Genomic DNA, 22,977 nt, shown 5'->3' with positions numbered 1-22,977 from the left:
CGGGGATCTAAACATGGGGAATCTGTGCCACACAGGGTGATTAGGGTGTGCCCAGGCACACCCTGTGCGCACACCTATGCTAACAGCAATAAAAACCATCCAAAAATTTCCAACCCCTTCACAGTCTATAGAAAAGTTCTAAAGCATTTTGGCTAGAGTTGGGCAGGTGGACCCCCTGAGGGTACTAGGGGTGCCCAATCTGAATCTCACGTCTGAATGTTTGGAGTGGAGTGAGGGGGGTGGGAGTGAGGGGGGGGGGGGGGGGGGGAGTGTAAAAGTTTTATAGTTACACCTGATTTTAGACAAATATCAGTCCAGAGACCCTCTAGACCTACCTTGGCTTTGATCTCCATCTTTATTACCGATCCAATGATTGTCATCAGATCGCTGATGATGACCATGACGTACCAGCCATTGATAAATTCCAGCCGGTCAGCTGAACATACGTGTCTGTTATATTTATGCAGGAAAAAACGCACAAATCTCTGCAACAAAAAGTACAGGTTGAAAAGTAAAAAAAAAAAATTAGGACTTGCTGCCCTCTAGTGTACAAAGTTGCATCTGCGATTCTGACAATTCAAGTAAAAGAAGCATCACTACAAAGGCAAAATTATTATTATTACATTATTATTATAATAATACAGTATTTATATAGCGCCAACAGTTTGCAAATCCCCCCCCCCCCCCCCCCCCCACATCGCCAAAACCTGAAGTGAGAGGAAATCAGGCTAAAGCGAGAAGTCTCAGCATCTCACAACGGTCACTAAAATTAGTGTCCCCATTTGATGATTTCTCCTCGATTACTGTTCTGGTGACAAACCGAAATGTGGGATTTTCTTTCACTCACAGTGTTAAAGGTAAACAGGGCAAATAGAGAGAGGGAATCTCCCTAATGGGGGCACAAACAGCAATAAAAACCTGACAGGTGTTCTAAATCTTCTCCACTCTATCCACAAATACATTAAAAAAAAACACACCCCATAACACAAACATTTTGCCTTTAGTGACACTATAAATGGTCTCTTTTCTGGATGAAAATTGCATTACAATTTATGACATGTTCACTTATTGCCCTGAGAGCTCTTTCCTGTCAAAAAAGAAGCTTGGATTTGATGTAAATAAAACTGCAATCAAGAGTATTTTACAGCTTGACTGTACAGATTTCAGCCCTACTTAAAGTATAACTAAAAGGCATTTTTTTTTTTTAGCTTTGGACAGATTGCAGAAGTATTAGAACCCCTGTCAGTTTTTATTGCCATCTGTGCCCCCTTTGTGGAGATTCACCCTCTCTATTTGTCCTGTTCACCATTACCATTGATAGTGAAAGCAAAAGAAAATGCAATACCGGGGAAAGTGCCCAGTATTGAAGTGGTTAATGTAGACCTAAAAGGCAAAACTTTTGATGTGATTAGTCTTGTGTCAACTTTACCCAATTTCCCAACCATTGTGGGATTTCTTTTTCTTCTTAATGTGGTGACTGCCCCACTTTTGAAGTGTATAAAAAACAGAATTTCTGTTCAATAAAAGCGATTCCTCTGGGTTTTACCCCCAGCATCTTGTCTGTGTATGATGCTTGGGATAAAGGGCTGGTATTAGCCATCGGTCTGCCGGAAGGGTTTGGAGGGCAGGAGGCACGGTTTGGCAGAGACACCCAAGCATGGTGGCAGGTGGTCCGTCACAAGGAGCATGTCAGAACGTCTGTGATTCACCAGGCAGACTGGTCCATATTAACCACTTGAGCCCCGGACCATTATGCTGCCTAAGGACCAGAGGTCTTTTTCCAATTTGGCACTGCGTCGCTTTAACTGCTAATTGCGCGGTTATGCAATGCTGTACCCAAACGAAATTTGCGTCCTTTTCTTCCCACAAATAGAGCTTTCTTTTGATGGTATTTGATCACTTCTGCAGTTTTTATTTTTTGCGCTATAAACGGAAAAAGACCGAAAATTTTGAAAAAAAATGATATTTTCTACTTTTTGTTATAAAAAAAATCCAATAAACTCAATTTTAGTCATACATTTAGGCCAAAATGTATTCGGCCACATGTCTTTGGTAAAAAAAATGTCAATAAGCGTATATTTATTGGTTTGCGCAAAAGTTATAGCGTCTACAAACTAGGGTACATTTTCTGGAATTTACACAGCTTTTAGTTTATGACTGCCTATGTCATTTCTTGAGGTGCTAAAATGGCAGGGCAGTACAAAACCCCCCCAAATGACCCCATTTTGGAAAGTAGACACCCCAAGGAAATTGCTGATAGGCATGTTGAACCCATTGAATATTTATTTTTTTTGTCCCAAGTGATTGAATAATGACAAAAAAAAAAAAAAAAAAAAATATTTACAAAAAGTTGTCACTAAATGATATATTGCTCACACAGGCCATGGGCCTATGTGGAATTGCACCCCAAAATATATTCAGCTACTTCTCCTGAGTACGGGGATACCACATGTGTGGGACTTTTTGGGAGCCTAGCCGCGTATGGGACCCCGAAAACCAATCACCGCCTTCAGGATTTCTAAGGGTGTAACTTTTTGATTTCACTCTTCACTGCCTATCACAGTTTCGGAGGCCATGGAATGCCCAGGTGGCACAACCCCCCCCCAAATGACCCCATTTTGGAAAGTAGACACCCCAAGCTATTTGCTGAGAGGCATATTGAGTCCATGGAATATTTTATATTTTGACACAAGTTGCGGGAAAGTGACACTTTTTTTTTTTTTTTTTTTTTTTTTGCACAAAGTTGTCACTAAATGATATATTGCTCACACAGGCCATGGGCCTATGTGGAATTGCACCCCAAAATACATTTAGCTGCTTCTCCTGAGTATGGGGATACCACATGTGTGGGACTTTTTGGGAGCCTAGCCGCGTACGGGGCCCCGAAAACCAATCACCGCCTTCAGCGTTTTTAAGGGCGTGAATTTTTGATTTTACTCTTCACTGCCTAACACCGTTTCGGAGGCCATGGAATGCCCAGGTGGCACAAACCCCCCCCAAATGACCCCATTTTGGAAAGTAGACACCCCAAGCTATTTGCTGAGAGGCATGGTGAGTATTTTGCAGCTCTCATTTGTTTTTGAAAATGAAGAAAGACAAGAAAAAACTTTTTTTTTTTTTCTTTTTTCAAATTTCAAAACTTTGTGACAAAAAGTGAGGTCTGCAAAATACTCACTATACCTCTCAGCAAATAGCTTGGGGTGTCTACTTTCCAAAATGGGGTCATTTGGGGGGGTTTTGTGCCACCTGGGCATTCCATGGCCTCCGAAACTGTGATAGGCAGTGAAGAGTGAAATCAAAAATTCACGCCCCTTAGAAAGCCTGAAGGCGGTGCTTGGTTTTCGGGGTCCCGTACACGGCTAGGCTCCCAAAAAGTCTCACACATATGGTATCCCCGTACTCAGGAGAAGCAGCAGAATGTATTTTGGGGTGTAATTTCACATATTCCCATGGCATGTTTGAGCAATATATCATTTAGTGACAACTTTGTGCAAAAAAAAAAAAAAAAAAAAAAAAATTTGTCTCTTTCCCGCAACTTGTGTCGCAATATAAAATATTCCATGGACTCGACATGCCTCTCAGCAAATAGCTTGGGGTGTCTACTTTCCAAAATGGGGTCATTTGGGGGGGTTTTGAACTGTCCTGGCATTTTATGCACAACATTTAGAAGCTTATGTCACACATCACCCACTCTTCTAACCACTTGAAGACAAAGCCCTTTCTGACACTTATTTTTTACATGAAAAAGTTTTTTTTTTTTTGCAAGAAAATTACTTTGAACCCCCAAACATTATATATTTTTTTAAAGCAAATGCCCTACAGATTAAAATGGTGGGTGTTTCATTTTTTTTTTTCACACAGTATTTGCGCAGCGATTTTTCAAACGCATTTTTTGGGGAAAAAACACACTTTTTTAAATTTTAATGCACTAAAACACACTATATTGCCCAAATGTTTGATGAAATAAAAAAGATGATCTTAGACCGAGTACATGGATACCAAACATGACATGCTTTACAATTGCGCACAAACGTGCAGTGGCAACAAAATAAATACATTTTTAAAAGCCTTTAAAAGCCTTTACAGGTTACCACTTTAGATCTACAGAGGAGGTCTACTGCAAAAATTACTGCCCTCGATCTGACCTTCGCGGCGATACCTCACATGCATGGTGCAATTGCTGTTTACGTTTGACGACAGACCGCCGCTTGCGTTCGCCTTAGCGCAAGAGCAGGGGGCGACAGGGGTGCTTTTTTTTTTTTTTTTTTTTTTCTTTATTATTTTTTTGCTTTTTTATCTTATTTTTAAACTGTTCCTTTCATTTTTTTTTTTTTTAAATCATTTTTATTGTTATCTCGGGGAATGTAAATATCCCCTATGATAGCAATAGGTAGTGACAGGTACTCTTTTTTGAAAAAATTGGGGTCTATTAGACCCTAGATCTCTCCTCTGCCCTCAAAGCATCTGACCACACCAAGATCGGTGTGATAAAATGCTTCCCCAATTTCCCAATGGCGCTATTTACATCCGGCGAAATCTAAGTCATAAAATGCTCGTAGCTTCCGGTTTCTTAGGCCATAGAGATGTTTGGAGCCACTCTTGTCTCTGATCAGCTCTATGGTCAGCTGGCTGAATCACCGGCTGCATTCTCAGGTTCCCTGTTGAGACAGGAGAGCCAGAGAAAAACACGGAAGACGGTGGGGGGGGGGGGGGCATTCCCTCCCACGGGTTGTAAAGGCAGTCTAGAGGCTAATTAGCCGCTAGGATTGCTTTTACATGAAAGCCGACCGCTGGCTGAAAAGAATGATACCAAGATGATACCTAAACCTGCAGGCATCATTCTGGTATAACCACTCAAAGTTGTGAATGGCGTACCTGAAGACAAAAAAATGGTTAACAATAAAGCACAGTAAACAATAAAGTATAAATAATTACATACCTGAAAAACAAACATGATAAAACATAATAACAATAACAATAACAATAACAATAAAACACTGCAGAATAGAATACAGTAAAAAAAGAGCAGAACAATAGAGAGAGAGAATAGAGAGAGAGAACAATAAAACGACAACTATTTTTTTTTATTTTATATATATTTTTTTTTTTTTTACACTTTTTTTGTAACTAACTTTTATAACTGTAACCGGTTCCAGGTTCGGGTCTCTCAAAATGCGATGGCATCTTGGGAGACCCTGTGAAAGTGTGCCTAGTCTGTGCAATGCTGTACCCTACGCTAATACTCAACTAGTGTATGGTAGCGTTCAAAACATTCACCAATGCAAAGACCAGGATTGTCAGGACAGAAGGGACAATAATAGCGGTGATTGGGGGGGGATCGGGGGGCGATCGGGGGGGGGATCGGGGTGTTTTGTATGCCTGGCATGTTCTACTGTGTGTGTGTGTGTTGTGCACTCACATTGATGTCTTCTCCCCTCGGCGCTGGAACGGAAAATACCGAGCCGAGGGGAGATGACATCATTTCCTTTGCTGCTGTTTAGCATACAGCAGCAAAGGAGTGTTCCCATTGGCCGGCGGCGATCGCGAGGGGGGGGCCACGAACGGATGGCCTCCCCCTCATCTCGGATCGCCGGGGAACAGAACGGGACCGCTTCGGGCACCGGGGGGGGGTCCGATCGGACCCCCCACCCGCGAGAGGCAAATCACGTACATGTACGTGATTTTGCCTGCCCGTGCCGCCTTGCCGACGTAAATCGGCGTTAGGCGGTCCTTAAGTGGTTAACCATGCCGTTTATATCCCATGTTCCCCAATTTATTGGAATATGGAGGGGACCTTGACTTTAGATAGGCTCTTGGCCTGGGGGATGTTCCCGTCCCAGCCCACAGGATGTTCTGTGTTCTGAAGTATCAAATGGGCCCTGGAGGGTTCTGATGGCTGGGTCAAGGATAGGATTTCGGACACCAGCGAGTCAGTCCGATTGCGACAATACCAATCACTGCCTGGCTGTCGTAATAAAGGCGCCAGATAACGGTTTTGGGGATTTCGTTTTGATTCCATCTAACCTAGGAAGACAGTTTTACATGCAAGTGTGGCCTGAAATGTGTACAATCAGAAGGAATTATTTTCATCTCTCTGCAAGTAATCGTTTAAAGTGATCAAATAGATTCCTCTGATTTGGGCATAATTCAATGGTTGGCTGACATTTCAGGGCCTTCTCACTGTCCACTGCTGGTCTTGTAGATGAAATGATTAGGACTTTTCTCTTGAGGCATCAGGAAGGTGACAAATCTAGGCATACATGGATGGTGCGATTTTATGGCCATGTAGGTGTCAACTCTAGTCTAGAGGCTTACACTGTCCTTTTCAAATGCTAATTGAAGAGCATACAGTGGGTATAGAAAAGAATCACCCTCCTTTAAAATAATCACATTTTGTTGCTTTGCAGCCTGAAATGCAGACAGTGTTTTGTTTTATCCAGCTGTATTTACTCAGTGCAACTTATAACTTCCAAGTGAAAGATAACACACCAGCTGGATAAAACAAAAACTGTGTGCGTCTTCATTTCATAATGCAAAGCAACAAAATGTGATTATTTTAAAAGGGGGTGATTCTTTTTCTATACCCACTGCATGTCTATAATTGATTGCTGATTAACCGCTTGTGGACTGCCCCATGTGGATATACTATAGGGCGGTGGCTCCTCTGGGTCGAATCACGTACAGGTAACTTGTTCTGCCCTTCCAGAGCTGCTCTCGCTCCTGCTGTAATTGGACACAGTGGGAGCCAATCAGCGTGTCTGCTGGGACCCGATATCCGCTGGGACCTGCCGATCATTCCCGACAGAGGCAGAACAACGATCTGCCTATGTAAACAAGGCAGATCGCCGTTCTGTTAGTAGGGAAGACAGAGATGCTGTGTTTCTGCTAAGCAGGAACACGGACCTCTGTCTTCCCACATCTAAAGCATCCCCCCACACAGTTAGCAAGCACTCCCAGGGAACACATTTAACTCTTTGATCGCCCCTGATGTTAACCTCTTCCCTGACAGTGTCATTAGTACAGTGACAGTGCATATTTTTTAGCGCTGATCACTGTATTAGTGTCACTGGTTCCTAAAAAAGTGTCACTTCGTGTTCAATGTGTCCACCACAATGTCGCAGTCCTGCAAAAGGTCGCTGATCGCTGCCATTACGAGTAAAAAATAAAATAAATAGAAATTCCCAAAAAATATCCCATAGTTTGTAGACACAGTAACTTTTGCACAAACCAATCAATATACGCTTATTGGGATTTAACCAAAACTATGTAGCAGAATACATATTGGTATAAATTTTATAAAGAAAATTTTAATTTTTTTAATTTTTTTTTATTGGATGTGTTTTATAGCAGAAAGTAAAAAAAATAAAATATTTCTTTATCGTACATCATGGGACACAGAGCCTTAAGTAATTACTTAATGGGTTATAGCCTACCGTCAGGTGTTTACACTGGTAATCCCCAATTTAAAAAAAAGTTTACTCCCCTATATAACCCCTCCTCCTTCCAGGAGCACATCAGTTTTTTCGCCAGTGTCGAAGGTGTTGGTCACAAGTGAAGAAGTGCTCTGAGGAGCTCCAGGAGGGATCCATGCTGGATTTAAATTCCTCCATAAAAAGAAACCAGATCCATGCAGAAGTGCCACTGAGGCCTAAAATGGATGATACCTGGGACCTCTTATCCAAAGCACAAGGTTTTGCCTGTAATGCCTCTCTTAGTAGGGCTGGACCCCAGGAACCCAGGGCTTAGGTCTTGTTACATTACCTCAAGATTCCGGATGTGGGGTGCTATACAAAACCCAAGGCAGTTGGACCCCGTTTTTAACGGACCCAGTCCTTGAAGGTTTGTTAAACGTAACCCGCCGTGATGGGTGAAAGCTGGATTTTCTGTTAAATCAGCAAAATCTTGCGACGAGGACATGGTAAGGAAAGAGAGACTTAGATATTAAAAGCATCTATACATTTCTTTAATTGAAGGAAAAATGTTGTCATGCCTTCAAATCTCCACTAGATGGAGTCTATGCACATAACTTACTCTGCTGTCTCACTGTTTGCTCAGTTCCGTGCCTGCCTGCACAGCATGTGGAAGCAGATTTTTGCAAGGTAGGAAAAGCTGCAAAAAATATCTTATTTCTTCCCCTGATGGAAACAGAGGGTTAGGGGGACAGCAGCGCTGTACCCCCTTACATTACCCCCCTCCCCTCGCCGTGGGGGAGACAGAGGGTCCCGCTATTATACCACTGAAAATTTGTTATAGTGGTTGTATTTTTTTACACAGGTCTGTGCCTCACTGCAGGAGGCTCTGCCACCGCCCCCCCCTTTATGCTGGGGAGGGGGCGGGGCCTAACACAGGTGCCGTGAAACGTCCACTGACGAACGACAGACTAATAGCAGATAAATACAGCTGTGTCAGTCTCGCCTCTGCTGATGAGGAGGAAACAAGCTGCCTGTACACATGGACACACAAACTGTGGGACACGTATGGGTTGCAAAACTGGCATTTCTTGATTCAGGAAGGACACCCTTTTCCAGCACTAAGCTGAACTGTATAGCAATTTTAAAAGTATTGACTATTTTCAGCTATTTAGTGCAATGTGTATAGCGCCTCTGTTTTTTTACTTAGGACTGTGCCTGCCAAAAAAGACACCACAAAAGCCAAAAGAGTAAAAGGTTTCACCCCCAGGCATTGGGATTTCAAGCTGTATTTCCACGCTGTATTTCCACGCTGTCTTCCTCGCCTGAATTACCAATCATGGCAACTCAGGGTGAGCCATTAGAGCAAATTGTTGGTGCAGCTGCCTCTCACATCTCAGCATCTGCATACGTGACTGAAGAAACCCTTTCCTCCTCACTCCAGGATCTGGAAGAAAGACTAGCGGCTTTAATCGCATCCATTCAAATGGATAGGAAACGTACTAGGTCCCCCTCCCCCGCTTCAGCTTTACAAGGGGAACAGTGGGCACACAATGAGGTTCTACCCTCAATCAATCAAGAAGAGCTTACCGACGATTCTTCTACTTTAGAATCAATTGACACTGCGATTTCCAATGTGAATAATAACTTAAAGCGGAGTTCCACACAAAAATGAAACTTCCGATTTTCAGAACCCTCCCCCCTCCGGTGTCACATTTGGCACCTTTCAGGGGGGAGGGGGGTGCAGATACCTGTCTAAGACAGGTATTTGCACCCACTTCCGGGCATAGACTCCCACAGGAGTCTATGCCTCTTCCCGTCCCTCCGCACTGTCTCCTGGGAAACACACAGGTCCCAGGAGATAGCGGGGACCAGTTACGACGCGCAGCGCGACTCGCGCATGCGCAGTAGGGAACCAGGAAGTGAAGCCACAATGCTTCACTTCCCGATTCCCTCACCGAGGATGGCGGCGGTAGCTGCCGAGAGTCGAGCGAGTGATCGTTATCGGCTGCCGACATCGCTGGACCCTGGGACAGGCAAGTGTCCATTTATTAAAGATCAGCAGCTGCAGTATTTGTAGCTGCTGGCTTTTAATTTTTTTTTTTTTTTTAAGGTGGAATCCCGCTTTTACTTGTCCTGTAGACAATGCACAGATGCTTAAAGATCCAACAGATAAGAAGTTGGAATCCCTGCTAAAGTCTGCTTTTTCCATAGCAGGTGCCGTCACCCAGCCCGCAGTCGCCGCGATAAGCATCTGCCAATCCCTAAAGGACCAATTCAAACATGCCCTTAGAGAGCTTCCTACACAACAAGCTCAAGATTTGGCTGAACTACCTAAGGCATTATGTTTTGCCATAGATGCCACCAAAGACTCTATTCACCAGGCATCCAGTCTCACACTTATGCTTGTACATATGCGCAGAATCCTGTGGTTGAAAAATTAGTCAGCTGAAACGCCATGTAAAAACCTCCTAACTGGGTTCCCCTTTCATGGGGAGGACTATATCAAGACAATTTCTGCTGGGAAAAGTACCTTTTTACCAGTCAAAAGAAAATATAAACGCCCTGCATTTAAACTGACTCTTTCCCCTGCGCCAGGGGCTTCCGCCTCTAGGCAGTGGCGACGGCCTCTGCCGTCAGACTCTAGAGGAAGGACTCAGGGTCAGACCCAGGCTCAAAAGAAGCCCTGGGGTAGGAAATCTGCAAAACAGAATCCTAAAGCCTCATCATGAAGAGGCAACCCCCCTCAACAAGGTGGGGGGGAAGACTTCTTCAATTTTCAGAAGTCTGGAAAAAGTAAATTCAAGACAGATGGGTCATTTCCACGGTAACGCTGGGGTACAAGCTGGAATTCTGGGACTTTCCGTCTCATTTTCTGAGGTCAAGCGTTCCCAAAGATCCAGAGAAAAAACTGTCTCTGTTTCAGGTACTAGACCGATTAATATCTCAAGGGGTGATCATACAGATACCCACAAAAGAGCAAGGTCTGGGATTTTATTCAAACCATTTTATGGTACCAAAGCCAAGTGGAGATGTCAGACCCATTCTAGATCTAAGAAAGCTAAATCAATTCCTGAAGATCCGCTCCTTTCGCATGGAGACAATCAGGTCGGTAGTTTCTATCCTTTTAGGAAGAGAACTTCTGGCATCAATCGACATCAGGGATGCATATCTGCATGTCCCTATATTTCCCGCTCATCAAAAGTTTCTGCGGTTCAAGTTAGAACAGCAGCATTTTCAATTTGTAGCCCTGCCCACAGCACCTCGGGTGTTCACAAAAGTGCTGGCCCCACCTCTAGCCAGTTTAAGGGCACAGGGCATAACAGTCGTAGCGTACCTAGACAATCTATTACTTATAGATCAATCAGCGACTTGTCTGGAGCAAAGCATACGCACTACAACCAACTATCTGAAAAGTTTGGGTTGGATTCTCAACCTAGAGAAATCTTCCTTAATACTGCTAAGAAGGCTGGAGTACTTGGGTCTGATCATAGATACAGCCCAGGAAAGGGTGTGCTATGAGTAAGCACTTAGCATAAGTGCGAAACGCGTTAGATGATTGCCTGTACTTTTTGTCACAGTGTCTTGTATACTGTATGATCCCTATTTTACAATAAAGATTTCTTGAAATTTTTTCCCAGTGTGCGACTGTCCGGACTTTTCTGCACACTTCCAGCATAGCCCAGGAAAGGGTGTTCTTGCCTTAGGCAAAAATCAACTCCATAGGAGAACTGGTGTTGAGGGTCAGGTCAAATGGCAATCCCTCCATTCGCCTCTGCATGAGGTTGCTAGGAACCATGGTAGTTTCATTCAAAGCAGTTCCCAATGCCCAGTTCCATTGAAGACTGTTGCAAAACAGTATCCTGTCTGCTTGGAACAAAACAATTCAAGCTTTAGACTTTCCAAAGCGACTATCCCAAAGAGTGGCCCAAAGCTTCACTCGGTGGTTCTTAACACAGAATCTGCTGAAGGGAAGATCCTTCAGACCAGTCATCTGGAAAGTGGTAACGACGGATGCCAGCCTTTCAGGCTGGGGAGCATTACTAGAAAAGACAACTGTCCAAGGACAGTGGTCAAGTACCGAAAGAAGCTTGCCCATCAATATTCTAGAGATTCGGGCAGTACGCCTGGCTCTAAAGGTCTGGACTTTCAGGTTACGGGATTGTCCTGTCAGGATTCAATCCGACAATGCCACAGCTGTGGCCTATATCATTCACAAAGGGGGCACCAAAAGTCTCAGCACAGAGAGAGGTGAACCATATTCTAACTTGGGAAGAAAGGCATGTTCCATGCCTTTCTGCAATCTTCATTCCAGGAGTAGAGAATTGTCAGGCGGACTACTTAAGTCGCCAGCAGTTATTCCCAGGGGAATGGTCTCTTCACCCTGACATCTTTCGGGCCGTTTGTCAAAGATGGGGGACTCCGGACATGGATCTTCTAGCATCCAGGTTCAACACGAAGTTGGTCAACTTTGTGGCCAGAACAAGAGATTCATTCGCATGCGGCAATTCTGGTAGCACCAGCATGGCCCAGAAGGTCATGGTATGCAGGAATCATAAAGATAGCAGTGGAGGGCCCATGGTCCCTCCCACTATGGCCAGATCTGCTCTCTCAGGGACCGATATTCTATCTTTCCTTACGGTCTCTAAATTTAACGGCTTGGCTATTGAAACCCACAGCCTAAAGAAACGTGGGCTTTCCGGGTCAGTTATCTCTACCCTGATTAATGCTAGGAAGCCAGCTTCCAGAACTATATATTATAGAGTCTGGAAGGCTTACGTTTCCTGGTTTGAATCCAAGGGTTGGCACCCTCGGAGATATATCATAGGCAGAATTCTTGCCATTCTACAATTAGGGGTAGAAATAAAATTGGCCCTAAGTACTATTAAAGGCCAAGTCTCAGCTTTATCAGTCTTATTTCAAAGACCACTTGCTACTCATTCTGTAGTCCGGGGCTTTATACAAGGGGTTATGCGGCTTAATCCGCCCGTCAAACCACCCTTGAACCCTTGGGACTTGAACTTAGTTTTGTCTGTGCTACAAAAACAGCCATTTGAACCAATACAACAGATTCCCCTAGTCCTTCTGACAAGGAAGTTGGTATTTTTGGTTGCTATATCCTCAGCAAGGAGGGTTTCAGAATTGGCTGCTCTTTCTTGTAAAGAGCCATATTTGATTTTTCATGAGGACAGAGTGGTGTTATGCCCTCGTCCAGGCTTTTTGCCAAAAGTAATTTCAATTTTCACCTGAACCAGGATATTGTCCTGCCATCGTTTTTTCCAAAACCATGTTCCAGGGAAGAAAAGTCACTACATTGTCTTGATGTGGTGAGAGCAGTGAAAATCTATTTAAAGAAAACTGCTCAGATTCGTAAGACTGATGTCTTATTTATTCTGCCGGAGGGTCCTAAGAAGGGACAGGCAGCGTCAAGTGATGATTCAAACTTATGATTTAAGAGGTAAAATTCCCCCGTTTCAAGTTAAGGTACATTCTACCAGGTCGGTTAGTGCTTCTTGGGCAGTTCGTCATCAGGCCTCCATGGCTCAGATCTGTAAGGCCCAGAGCTTTTTTTCTCAAACAATAGGTGCTGGAACTCAACCACGACCCCCCAAAACCCCTCCACCCACACACACACCCTCCAAATCACATCAAATAGTGGGTGTGGTCAGTCAAATTTCACGAACAGTAGGGGGGTCTTAAAGGGACATTAAATACCAGGATTGCATTACACACAGAGTGCAGATCTGTCACTTGTAAAACACAGAAACCGGACTTCTATGTTTACAAGTGATTGTGGTGAGAAGGCCCCCCCCCAAGGGTCTGAGCCAGAGGTGGTGGAACTGAGTTCCACCAAGTTCCCCCTGAAAAAAGCCCTGGTAAGGCCGCAACTTGGTCTTCAGTGTATACATTCACAAAAATGTTATCATCAGGTGGATGTAAGGAGGTATGAGGATATCGCCTTCAGGGCGCCGTGTGCTGCAAGCAACAGTATAAATCCTCAAGTCTGGGTGTACCCTGCGGGTTGTTTTCTCCCACCCCTCATGTGGAATTGCTACGGGACGTCCCATTAAGTAATTACTTAAGGCTCTGTGTCCCATGATGTACGATAAAGAAAATAGGATTTTTATAACAGCTTAACCGGTAAAATCCTTTTCTTGGAGTACATCATGGGACACAGAGGTCCCTCCCCTCTTTTTTGGGATACAAGTATATTGCTTTGCTACAAAAACTGATGTGCTCCTGGAAGGAGGAGGGGTTATATAGGGGAGTAAACTTCCTTAATTAGGGTTTACCAGTGTCAACACCTGACGGTAGGCTATAACCCATTAGGTAATTACTTAAGGCTCTGTGTCCCATGATGTACTCCCAGAAAAGGATTTTACAGGTAAGCCGTTATAAAAATCCTATTTTTTCAAAATTGTCGGTCTTTTTTTGTTTATAGCGCAGAGGTGATCAAATACCACTAAAAGAAAGCTATTTGAGGGGGAAAAAAAAAAAAAAGACATCAGTTTGGGTACAGCATCACACAACCACGCAATTGTCAGTTAAAAGTGACGCAGTTACAAAAAATGGCTTGGTCATGAAGGGGGGTAAACCTTCCGGAGTTCAAGTGGTTAAGGGAATATTGTATCTTTAATACCACAAAATTTTTATGCACAGAAAACAAGATCTGAGAGCAAAAACTATGGGGTTCATTTACTAAACCTGGAGAGTGCACAATCTGGTGCAGCTCTGCCTAGAAACCAATCAGCTTCCAGGTTTGTTTGTTTTTGGGGCCAAACTGTAATTGAACAAGCTGAAGTTAGAAGCCAATTGGCTACTATGCACCATATGTTGCACTCCCCTATGTCTCATAATATAATTAGTACTTACTCTTTGTAGTCTTACAGCCAGGACAATGGAACGCGTACACAGAATAAGAGATGTCAAGCAGGTCAGGATAACAAAGCCATCGAACACAAGGATGTAGTGAGTGTTCTTCTGAGCTGCAAGAGAATCAAAATGAAGATCCGTATTCCAGAATAGGTTGTTATACGCCATTTTGACACACAAAAGTTGAGAGAAAATGCCACAGTCAACAGTTGTCAATGGTTGGCTGTATGTCCCCTTTAGAATAGTATTAACCCTCAGCATTTTTTTAGCCTATCTCATTGAGCACGATTAAACTACGCATTCCCCAGTAAACCATGTAAACTTCCAGTTTACAACTTTCAGTGCTGCTGGCTCCTGTTCTCTCAATAAAGCCTTCTTGAATGTCCAGGTCTTTGAAAAAAAAAATGTAATAGTGGACAATGCTATCTCCAATCAGTCTGCTAGCTTGGAGAAGGGAGGAGAAGAGGAGACTTGTCATGCTAGGCTATGGGTCAGTGTGATTCAATTAGACACACATGATAGGGAGACAGCTCTAGTTCCTGCATACAAGGGTGGTTATATAGGACACTGCAAGAGAAGGGGGCCACCCTGCAGGAACCCTGGGGCAGTGGTCATGGCAACAGCCTTAACTGAAACATAGGCAATGATCAAAAGATAAAGAAGCTGTGTACTCGGTAAGATATCAAGTCAGCTACTGAAAGTGCTTAAAATAACCAAGGGGGTGATACACCTTAAAAAAAAAAAAAAAAAAAAAAAAAAAAAGGGGGGGAATTGCTTAATATTCTTTCAAAATATACAAAAAGTGTTAAAGTGCAGTCCCCAAAACCCTGAATCTATTTCAAATTAAAGGTTCCTTCTAAGTCTGGGGACTTTAATGGAAATATTGGCTGATGTGGTAACTCTGCTACCAGGATCAAAACTTTACATTGAACGTAATTTTAGGATTTATTTTCTGGTGTGGAAAAATTATGATCAGGCCTGGAATTTATGGATGGACTTGTAACAGAATACAGATATTTCATGACTTGACTCACTGGAACCAGATATATGCCAGTCCTTGCATTCCTGAATAGTAGCATCGCTGTCAAAGAAGATCTTCACCTTTCCACTGTGAGCCTGGTTATCGAACGTTACCTGTAGATAAAAAGGAAAGAATGGTAAAATATATTTAAAAAAAAAAAACTGTAAAATCTGTCACAATGCATGCATATATACATACATACATGTACATTAAGAGCACTAAAGTTTTGAGAATGACACAAATATTAATTTTCACAAAGTCTCAGTTTTTATGATGGCAATTTGCATATACCTCAGAATGTTATAAAAAGTGATCAGATTAATTGCAAAGTCCCTATTTGCCATAAAAATGAACTTAATCCCCACAAAATATTTCCACTGCATTTCAGCCCTGCTACAAAAAGGACCAGCTGACATGTCAGTGATTCTCTCATTAACACAGGTGTCAGTGTTGAGCACAAGGCTGGATATCATTCTGTAATGCTGATTGAGTTTGAATAACAGACTGGAAGCTTAAACTGCTTCAGCCCCGGAAGATTTTACCCCCTTCCTGACCAGAGCACTTTTTACAATTTGGCACTGCGTCGCTTTAACTGACAATTGGGCGGTCGTTCGACGCTGTACCCAAACAAAATTTGCGTCCCTTTTTTCCCCACAAAGAGAGCTTTCTTTTGGTGATATTTGATCACCTCTGCGGTTTTTATTTTTTGTGCTATAAAACAAAAAAATAGCGACAATTTTGGAAAAAAAGCAACTATATTTTTTACTTTTTGCTATAATAAATATCCCCAAAAGTTTTTTAAAAAACAACATTTCTTCATCAGTTTAGGCTAATATATATTCTTCTACATATTATTTGAAAAAAATAAAAATAAAAAAATAAAAAAGATTAATAAAATTAAAAAAAATTAAAAATAAAAAATATCGCAAGAAGCGTATATTGATTGGTTTGAGCAAAAACAAAAACCCCACAAACTCTGAGCACTGATGCAAGAATGGGCTGTCATCAGTCAGAATGTGGCCCAGAAGTTGATTGACAGCAAGCAGGAGTTCTTGAAAAAGAAGGACCAACACTGCAGATATTGACTGTTTGCATAAACTTAATGTAATTGTCAATAAAAGCCTTTGACACTTATGAAATGCTTGTAATTATACCATAGTAATATCTGACAAAAGAATCTAAAAACACTGAAGCAGCAGACTTTGTGAAATTTAAGACTTGTATCATTCTCAAAACTTTTGGCCAGGGCTGTATTATACAAAGTTACTGTGATTGTATTCTTTGCAAAATGCATTTATACAAGTCCCATATCACTTTAATAAGAACTCTCTATTAATACATATGTAGTAAAGTGCATTTGTCACCTATTTTTCCTTTTTTTAATTAAACAGTGTTCCCAGAGCAATTTTGCATCAGTCCACACCCCAGAAGAACTTCAAGTCTAAAATTGCTGTCTTCGTCATTCAGACACACACCATATATGCGCAGAGAAAGGTTGACTATAGTCTCAATCTAAATTGGGGGTTGGATGGCATAAGGATGTAAATACACAACAATCCCAATCTTGACACTGTGATGTAATAGAAAGGATTATAGGTCTTCTATTATAGGTAGAATAAAACCAACAAAAAGCGATAGATCGTGCCCAAAAGTTTTTAAACATAGAAGAAAGTTACACCTGTATTTGGAAGTTGGGCGGTAGCTTTACAAAGAGTAAGATGACTCTGATTTAAGTTTGCATCTGTGGTACTTAAAGCCTCCCTGGCTGGCCACTAAAGGACTGTGTATACAGGCTTTGATTTGTTTCTTTTCTCTCTATACAAGTCAGCAGGAAGCAGCTTGAAGCAGGTTGATACAATTTAGGAGGTAGTCAGACAGAACTCTACAGCATAATTTTAGATGCGATCAATATGTACCTGTAAACATGCTGTATTTGCCCATCAACCCTAGTGGTTTGGGACCATCAACACAAGCCGCTTGGAAGGCTTTTTTGTGGAATGACTGAGTCAAAGGCCAGCTGTGCCGAGCACCACACTCTTGGTAGGAGACCCTGGGTGGGAGACATTCCTGGGAGCACAGTGGTTTTGAAGGGGGGAAAAAAAACAAAACAAAACAAAACACAGGAACCTTCTGTAAATATATAGGCATTCTCTATAAATCCCCAATAGCTGAATCCTTTCCAGTGGAGCGGGGCACCAGACAGGGCTGTCCCCTTTCCCCGTTTCTATCCGCTCTAGTTATGAAACCTCTGGCCACAGCTCTCAGGAGATTACACTTGGTGAAAGGCATTCAGGTTGGCAGTATAGTCGAAAAACTTGCTCTATATGCCGATGCTCTAATGCCATTTCTCAATGACCCAGGACCCTCACTCCGAGCAACTTTGAACATTTCTGAATTCTCCGGCCTTTCCAGTCTAAGGGTGAATTGGGATAAATCCCAAGCTCTGCCTATTGACTCCTAAACCAAAAGCACAGGCAGACCCCTCATTACCCTTGACATGGGCCATCTGGGTATCGATATTACCTCTTGGGTCTCAGAATTTGTTAAATTAAACCTTTACTCTCCCAGCTCAAACTAAAACTGCGAGCACGGGATAATTTACAATTATCCCTCATAGGCAGGCTAAACCTGATCAAAATAAAATTTGTCGGTTTTCTTATATGCATCAAGACACTCCCCAATTTCGATTCCTAAAGCTTTTTTCCCCCCCAACAATTTGATTCCACTATTGCTTCCTTTCTATGGAGATCCAACGCCCCCAGAATAAACAAATCTATTCTGAAAACACCCTGGACGGAAGGTGGTTTAGCCTACCTGGACCTTCAGAAATAATTTTCATTTGGCCCTCCTATCCCATGCTCATAACTGGGTATTATTTGTTGAGTCAAATGCTGCGGTGGTTCTTGAGGCGGCATATCTTGGATCATACGAGTCACTGGGAAACGCATTGTTTAGGAGGTGTTTAAGCTCCCTTTCCTCTCATACACTCTAGGAAAGCAGTTAAGGTTTGGCAACTATTAGTATGCAAGGATAGTGAGAACCCTCATACCATTTGGCACATTTGGTTGGAATCGGACACAACTAATGCCACACAGTGATGTCCAGTTCCCCCTGCTGGACAACATTGTCAGGCTGATATATGGGCAGTGAGGTTAAGCTATTGTTGCCCCTCTGAGTCTGTTTTGTAATACTTATATCTTTTCCCATGGTGGAACATCTGAAGATAGCTGTTTAAATTTAATTTAACTATTATCCTCACTCTATCCTACCAGCTATGGTCGCGAGCGGTTCAGGTTGTAGCTGTGTTTAGCTATATGTCTTTACTGGTACGGTTTGTTGAGCCGGGGTATGCCCAGGAGGCTCTATATTGTAACTTTTCTTTGTCTTCCAAAATTGATAAAAAGTATTTAAAAAAAAAAAAAAAAGTAGAGAACAGGAATTCAAACCCCTTTCCACTCTCTTCAGTTCTAGGGAGAAAGGTTGTGTTGGCCGCATTTCACTTAGAAAACCAGCTGAATGAATAATTTGACTATGGTGCTCAAACCTTTAAATACCACAGCATAAAACCATTTCATAAACATAGCATAGTACTAAGTAGGGGTATTTTTATATTAGGCCCCATGTACACGGGATGCTGCTAAACACACGTTCAGAGGCAGTTGGACGCTTTTTTCAACTGCCCCTGAACTCATTCAGTGTTATCCTATGTGACCACGTACACAGTCTCATTGATTGCCTTTTTTTGCAGTTGCGTTTAACAGCGTTTCTTTGGAAGCAAAAAAATGGGTTCAGACGCAGAAGATTTCCACGTTTCAGATGCCAAACGCGGCTAAATGCGGTACCGGTGTTTAACTGCGTTTGCGTTTATAAGCGTTTTTAAAAGGTGCCCTATTTATTTTTACATTAAAAATCTCAAAAATTAAGGCAAATGATGAAAAACTATTAAAAAAAATATTTAAAAAAATTGTAATTGCTTGCAGTGATTCATAGACCATTTATATACCCTAATGAGCCCTTGATCCAATCCAATACACCACTAGCATTGCTGTTATCCAAAGTATAATTGGAATTTGACCCATATGTTGTTAGATTTGAACAAGCAACTTGTGGCAGGTGACGTGGCAAGTGGACAATCCACAACTTGTGGCAGGTGACGTGGCAAGTGGACAATCCACAACTTGTGGCAGGTGACGTGGCAAGTGGACAATCCACAACTTGTGGCAGGTGACTCTGGACCTCTCACGCAATTTTCTACGTCATTCTAGCCTCATCAAGAGCAATGTCAGGAGCATTTCCTCACATATGCTCATTATTGGATCCATTGAAAAAAAAAAAAGCACAGAAATAGAGGCAAATACAAGTAGACAACTGCTCTTTTTGCTGCTGCTACTCACTCTGGTGAAAATGGCTGAAATAGTTAACTAACAATGTTTTTTGAGCTTGGGGGAGGGTCTTAAATGAGGTAATCTTAATAAACGCTTCTAGACGCAAACGCGGTTAAACGCAGCTAAACGCGGCATGCAAATGCGGCTAAACGGGCGTTTTAAACGCCGGTTTCAAAGTGTCAAAAAAATTTGTTCAGTGGACTTTGCCTCAGCGTCCCGTGTACATGGGGCCTTAGACCAAATGGGTTCCATGCCAAATTATACTCAAGACTTGCCTTGTTGTGAAACATGTAGCAATCTGGCAGCTCACGGACCTGTATGGTTTGAAGGTCAATGCCATTCAGCCTGAAGGAGATCTCCACTTTAATAAGTCTGCAATAGAAATAAAATGATAGACTTTATACGACTGATATAAAAGCGATTCGATAAGAAGAGGCAAAGATTCATTACCTGTAGAACTCTATGCTGAAGAAGGACGAATTGGCCAGCAGCAGTTCATAGGAGTGATTGTCCATTAGCACTTCCTGCGATACGTGTAGACATTCTAAGAATCACAGAGAACATCAGAACATAGACAGGTACACACACAATGTACAAAAAGGGAGACAGCCTGGACTTGGCAGGTATTCAGTGTGTATTGTTGGAGAATTTGAACTTGGCTCCAGGTTATGTTCCCTCAGCTTCTCCAGCTCAGTAAAATTCAATAAACAAATCTGTAGATGTGTGTGAGAGATGTCAATTATGGTATTAAGCATGGAAAATCTTGGGGTTTTCCCCATACCCAGCCAATTTGTTATTGGTAAGAGATAATAGTAGTTCACAGGGGTTTGGATGCTAAGAGGGCTGCATGAATGGGTTTGGCTGCCAATTACGAGTGATGGGTCAGATGTTAAACAGCTTCCTTGCATACATCAAAAGGATATAAATATCCTAGCGGAGCAGACATGCATTGTTAGAGCTCCACACCGCTGAGGAGAGAAGAGAAGGACAAAGCGGAGCCTGCAGGCTCAAAAGGTATCCATTTGAACCTTTTTGCCCCAGGGAACAAACTGTGAAAGTTTGGGCAGGAAATATGGTACTGGGAGGAAACCGTGGCAGAAATAAAAATCACCTCACAAAGAGCTCACAGGCACTCACTGCAGCTGAAGCAGCTCCAGTCACCTCACAATATACAGCATCAGGGCGCTCTCACAGACAGAAAATGTCACAGCAAGACTCTCCATTTGAGTCAGATACAGAACAAATCCTCTCACAAACTTCTCCACAAGCCTCCTCAGCATCCCCAGTAATATTATTACAATTTGAAAAGATGCTTCATAAGGCTTTAAAACAAACCTCAGACCAAATAACAAAAAGCCTAACCTAAGAAATAAGAGAGCTGGGAAACCGCACCGCAGCCTTAGAAATAAAAATGGATGAAATTGAAATTACAACCCAAGTAAATATAACAGAATTGGAACAATTAAAAGAAGAGAATTTAATACTTCAAACTAAGCTCGAAGATTACGAAAATAGAGCCAGACGTTCAAACTTGCGCATAAGGGGAATACCTGAAACTGTGACAGACCTGCAATCTACTATTACTGCTCTATTACAAGAACTAAAGCCAGATATCCCTATTGAACGTTTAGAACTGGACAGAGTACACAGAGCCCTCACAGCAAAAAAGAAAGATGGACCCCCACGTGATATAATCACAAAATTTCATTATTACAGAACGAAAGAACAAATACTAATTGCTGCAAGAGAAAAAAAAAGGAACCTAATTTTCAAGGACACAATATATCAAATTTTTGCTGACCTATCCCAACTTACTATTACTAAAAGACGATCCATGAAAACCCAACTAATGGAACTGCAACGCCACAACATTATGTATCAATGGGGCTTCCCCTTTTCAGTCAGATTTAACTACCAAGGTACAATTTACAGAAGCAGATCAGCAGATGAACTACAACAAACCCTTTTAAAATTAAATCTGACAGAACCCACAAGCAGCAACTCTCCCACACGCAGAAGAATGGCATCATCTTCACCTTCAGGCAGCACTCAGAAAATCTCAGAACAAAATGGGAATCATCATTCTCACAAAAGAGGCCGTTATGCCACATCATCCATGGACCAAGAAGATTCAATGGACTGACATCCTAATTCCTGATATCTCTTCATTTATTATACTAAGAGATGGTTCTCTATAAAAAAACCTGTATTTATAACTGAATGTAACTGCATTCTGATAGTCACACACTGTGTGGGATCATGTTACATTCCAGTTATATTTCTTATTACTTCTGATTCATATAGCCTTAGAATATATAAGTGAAATAAGGAAATTCTTGTTCAGTTATATATTATCAGGTAATAACAATAGATTTATTACTTTTTAGGACAAATATGTTCAATAATCCAGAAGTAATGGAAGCTTTTTCTTTCTTTTCTTAAAACAAATATATTATTACCTAACTAGTTCCTAGAATTATGTTTTTGTTTATTCTAATCTGAAGCAATACAACCTCAATTTTATGAGTTAACATATCTAAACAGTTACATATGAATAAAATATGTAATTGTTTACTCTAAAAGGGTTAAAATCCCAAAATAATTCAAACTATCTTCATCAATACCAAAGTTATTAACAGTACCTTTCTAACTGAATTATTTAGCCTAGGGCAAGACTAACCATATACAACCACCCTGGAATAAATAATTTCAACAAAAACTATATTCTGCACTCCAATTAATGAAACATCATTTTGATGTCTTTTGACATAGCACTTCTCTCCTGTAAGCGGAAGATCCGTGTACCCCCATTAGCCCTCCTCATTCTCCCAACCATATTATGTGGGAGTGTGACGAAGGCACTTATTCCCCTGAGAGAGATATTTATTCTCTTTCACGGGTAAATTGTGATTACTTGCAAAAAATAATTTATACAATGTATCATCTAATCTCATATGTTTTTTGTTTACTCTTTACTCCAGAATTCACTGGTTTCTTTTCTATCTATTCATCTCTTCAGTCCACACAGGTTGATCTGCGCAGTCAGCTCTGCATAACAAAAAGTAAGTCAAAACTATTTGATCTGTTGCCATGGCACCACTGAATATACTTTCCCTGAATGTTCAGGGAATAAATGTCCCTCAAAAAAGTACCAAAGCCTTCCGTACTTTCCATAACAAGAAGGCTCACATAGTATGCCTCCAAGAAACACACTTCACCAAAGATTCTACTACAAAATATATTTCTCCCTTTTATCAACAAATTTACACGGCTTCTGCCTGTACCAAGC

General features: G+C 41.8%; 1 protein-coding gene across 1 annotated transcript in view; it reads right to left on the bottom strand.

The window, feature by feature from the left end:
* Window positions 1-22,977, bottom strand: part of MCOLN2 (mucolipin TRP cation channel 2) — a 122,609-nt gene that overhangs the window by 62,361 nt on the left and 37,271 nt on the right. The window contains exons 5-9 of the mRNA XM_073593627.1: window positions 20,139-20,232; window positions 19,964-20,060; window positions 15,317-15,416; window positions 14,283-14,395; window positions 336-485 (exon numbers count right to left, since the gene is read on the bottom strand). Of these exons, the coding sequence (XP_073449728.1) occupies window positions 336-485; window positions 14,283-14,395; window positions 15,317-15,416; window positions 19,964-20,060; window positions 20,139-20,232 (554 nt within the window). The remainder of the gene's footprint in view (window positions 1-335; window positions 486-14,282; window positions 14,396-15,316; window positions 15,417-19,963; window positions 20,061-20,138; window positions 20,233-22,977) is intronic.

This window comes from Aquarana catesbeiana, linkage group LG07 (genome assembly GCF_042186555.1).
Source record: "Aquarana catesbeiana isolate 2022-GZ linkage group LG07, ASM4218655v1, whole genome shotgun sequence".
In the NCBI taxonomy this organism is placed as follows: Eukaryota; Metazoa; Chordata; class Amphibia; order Anura; family Ranidae; genus Aquarana; species Aquarana catesbeiana.
The sequence above is the reverse complement of the archived record's forward strand: the minus strand, read 5'-3'. Positions and strand labels throughout refer to the sequence as shown.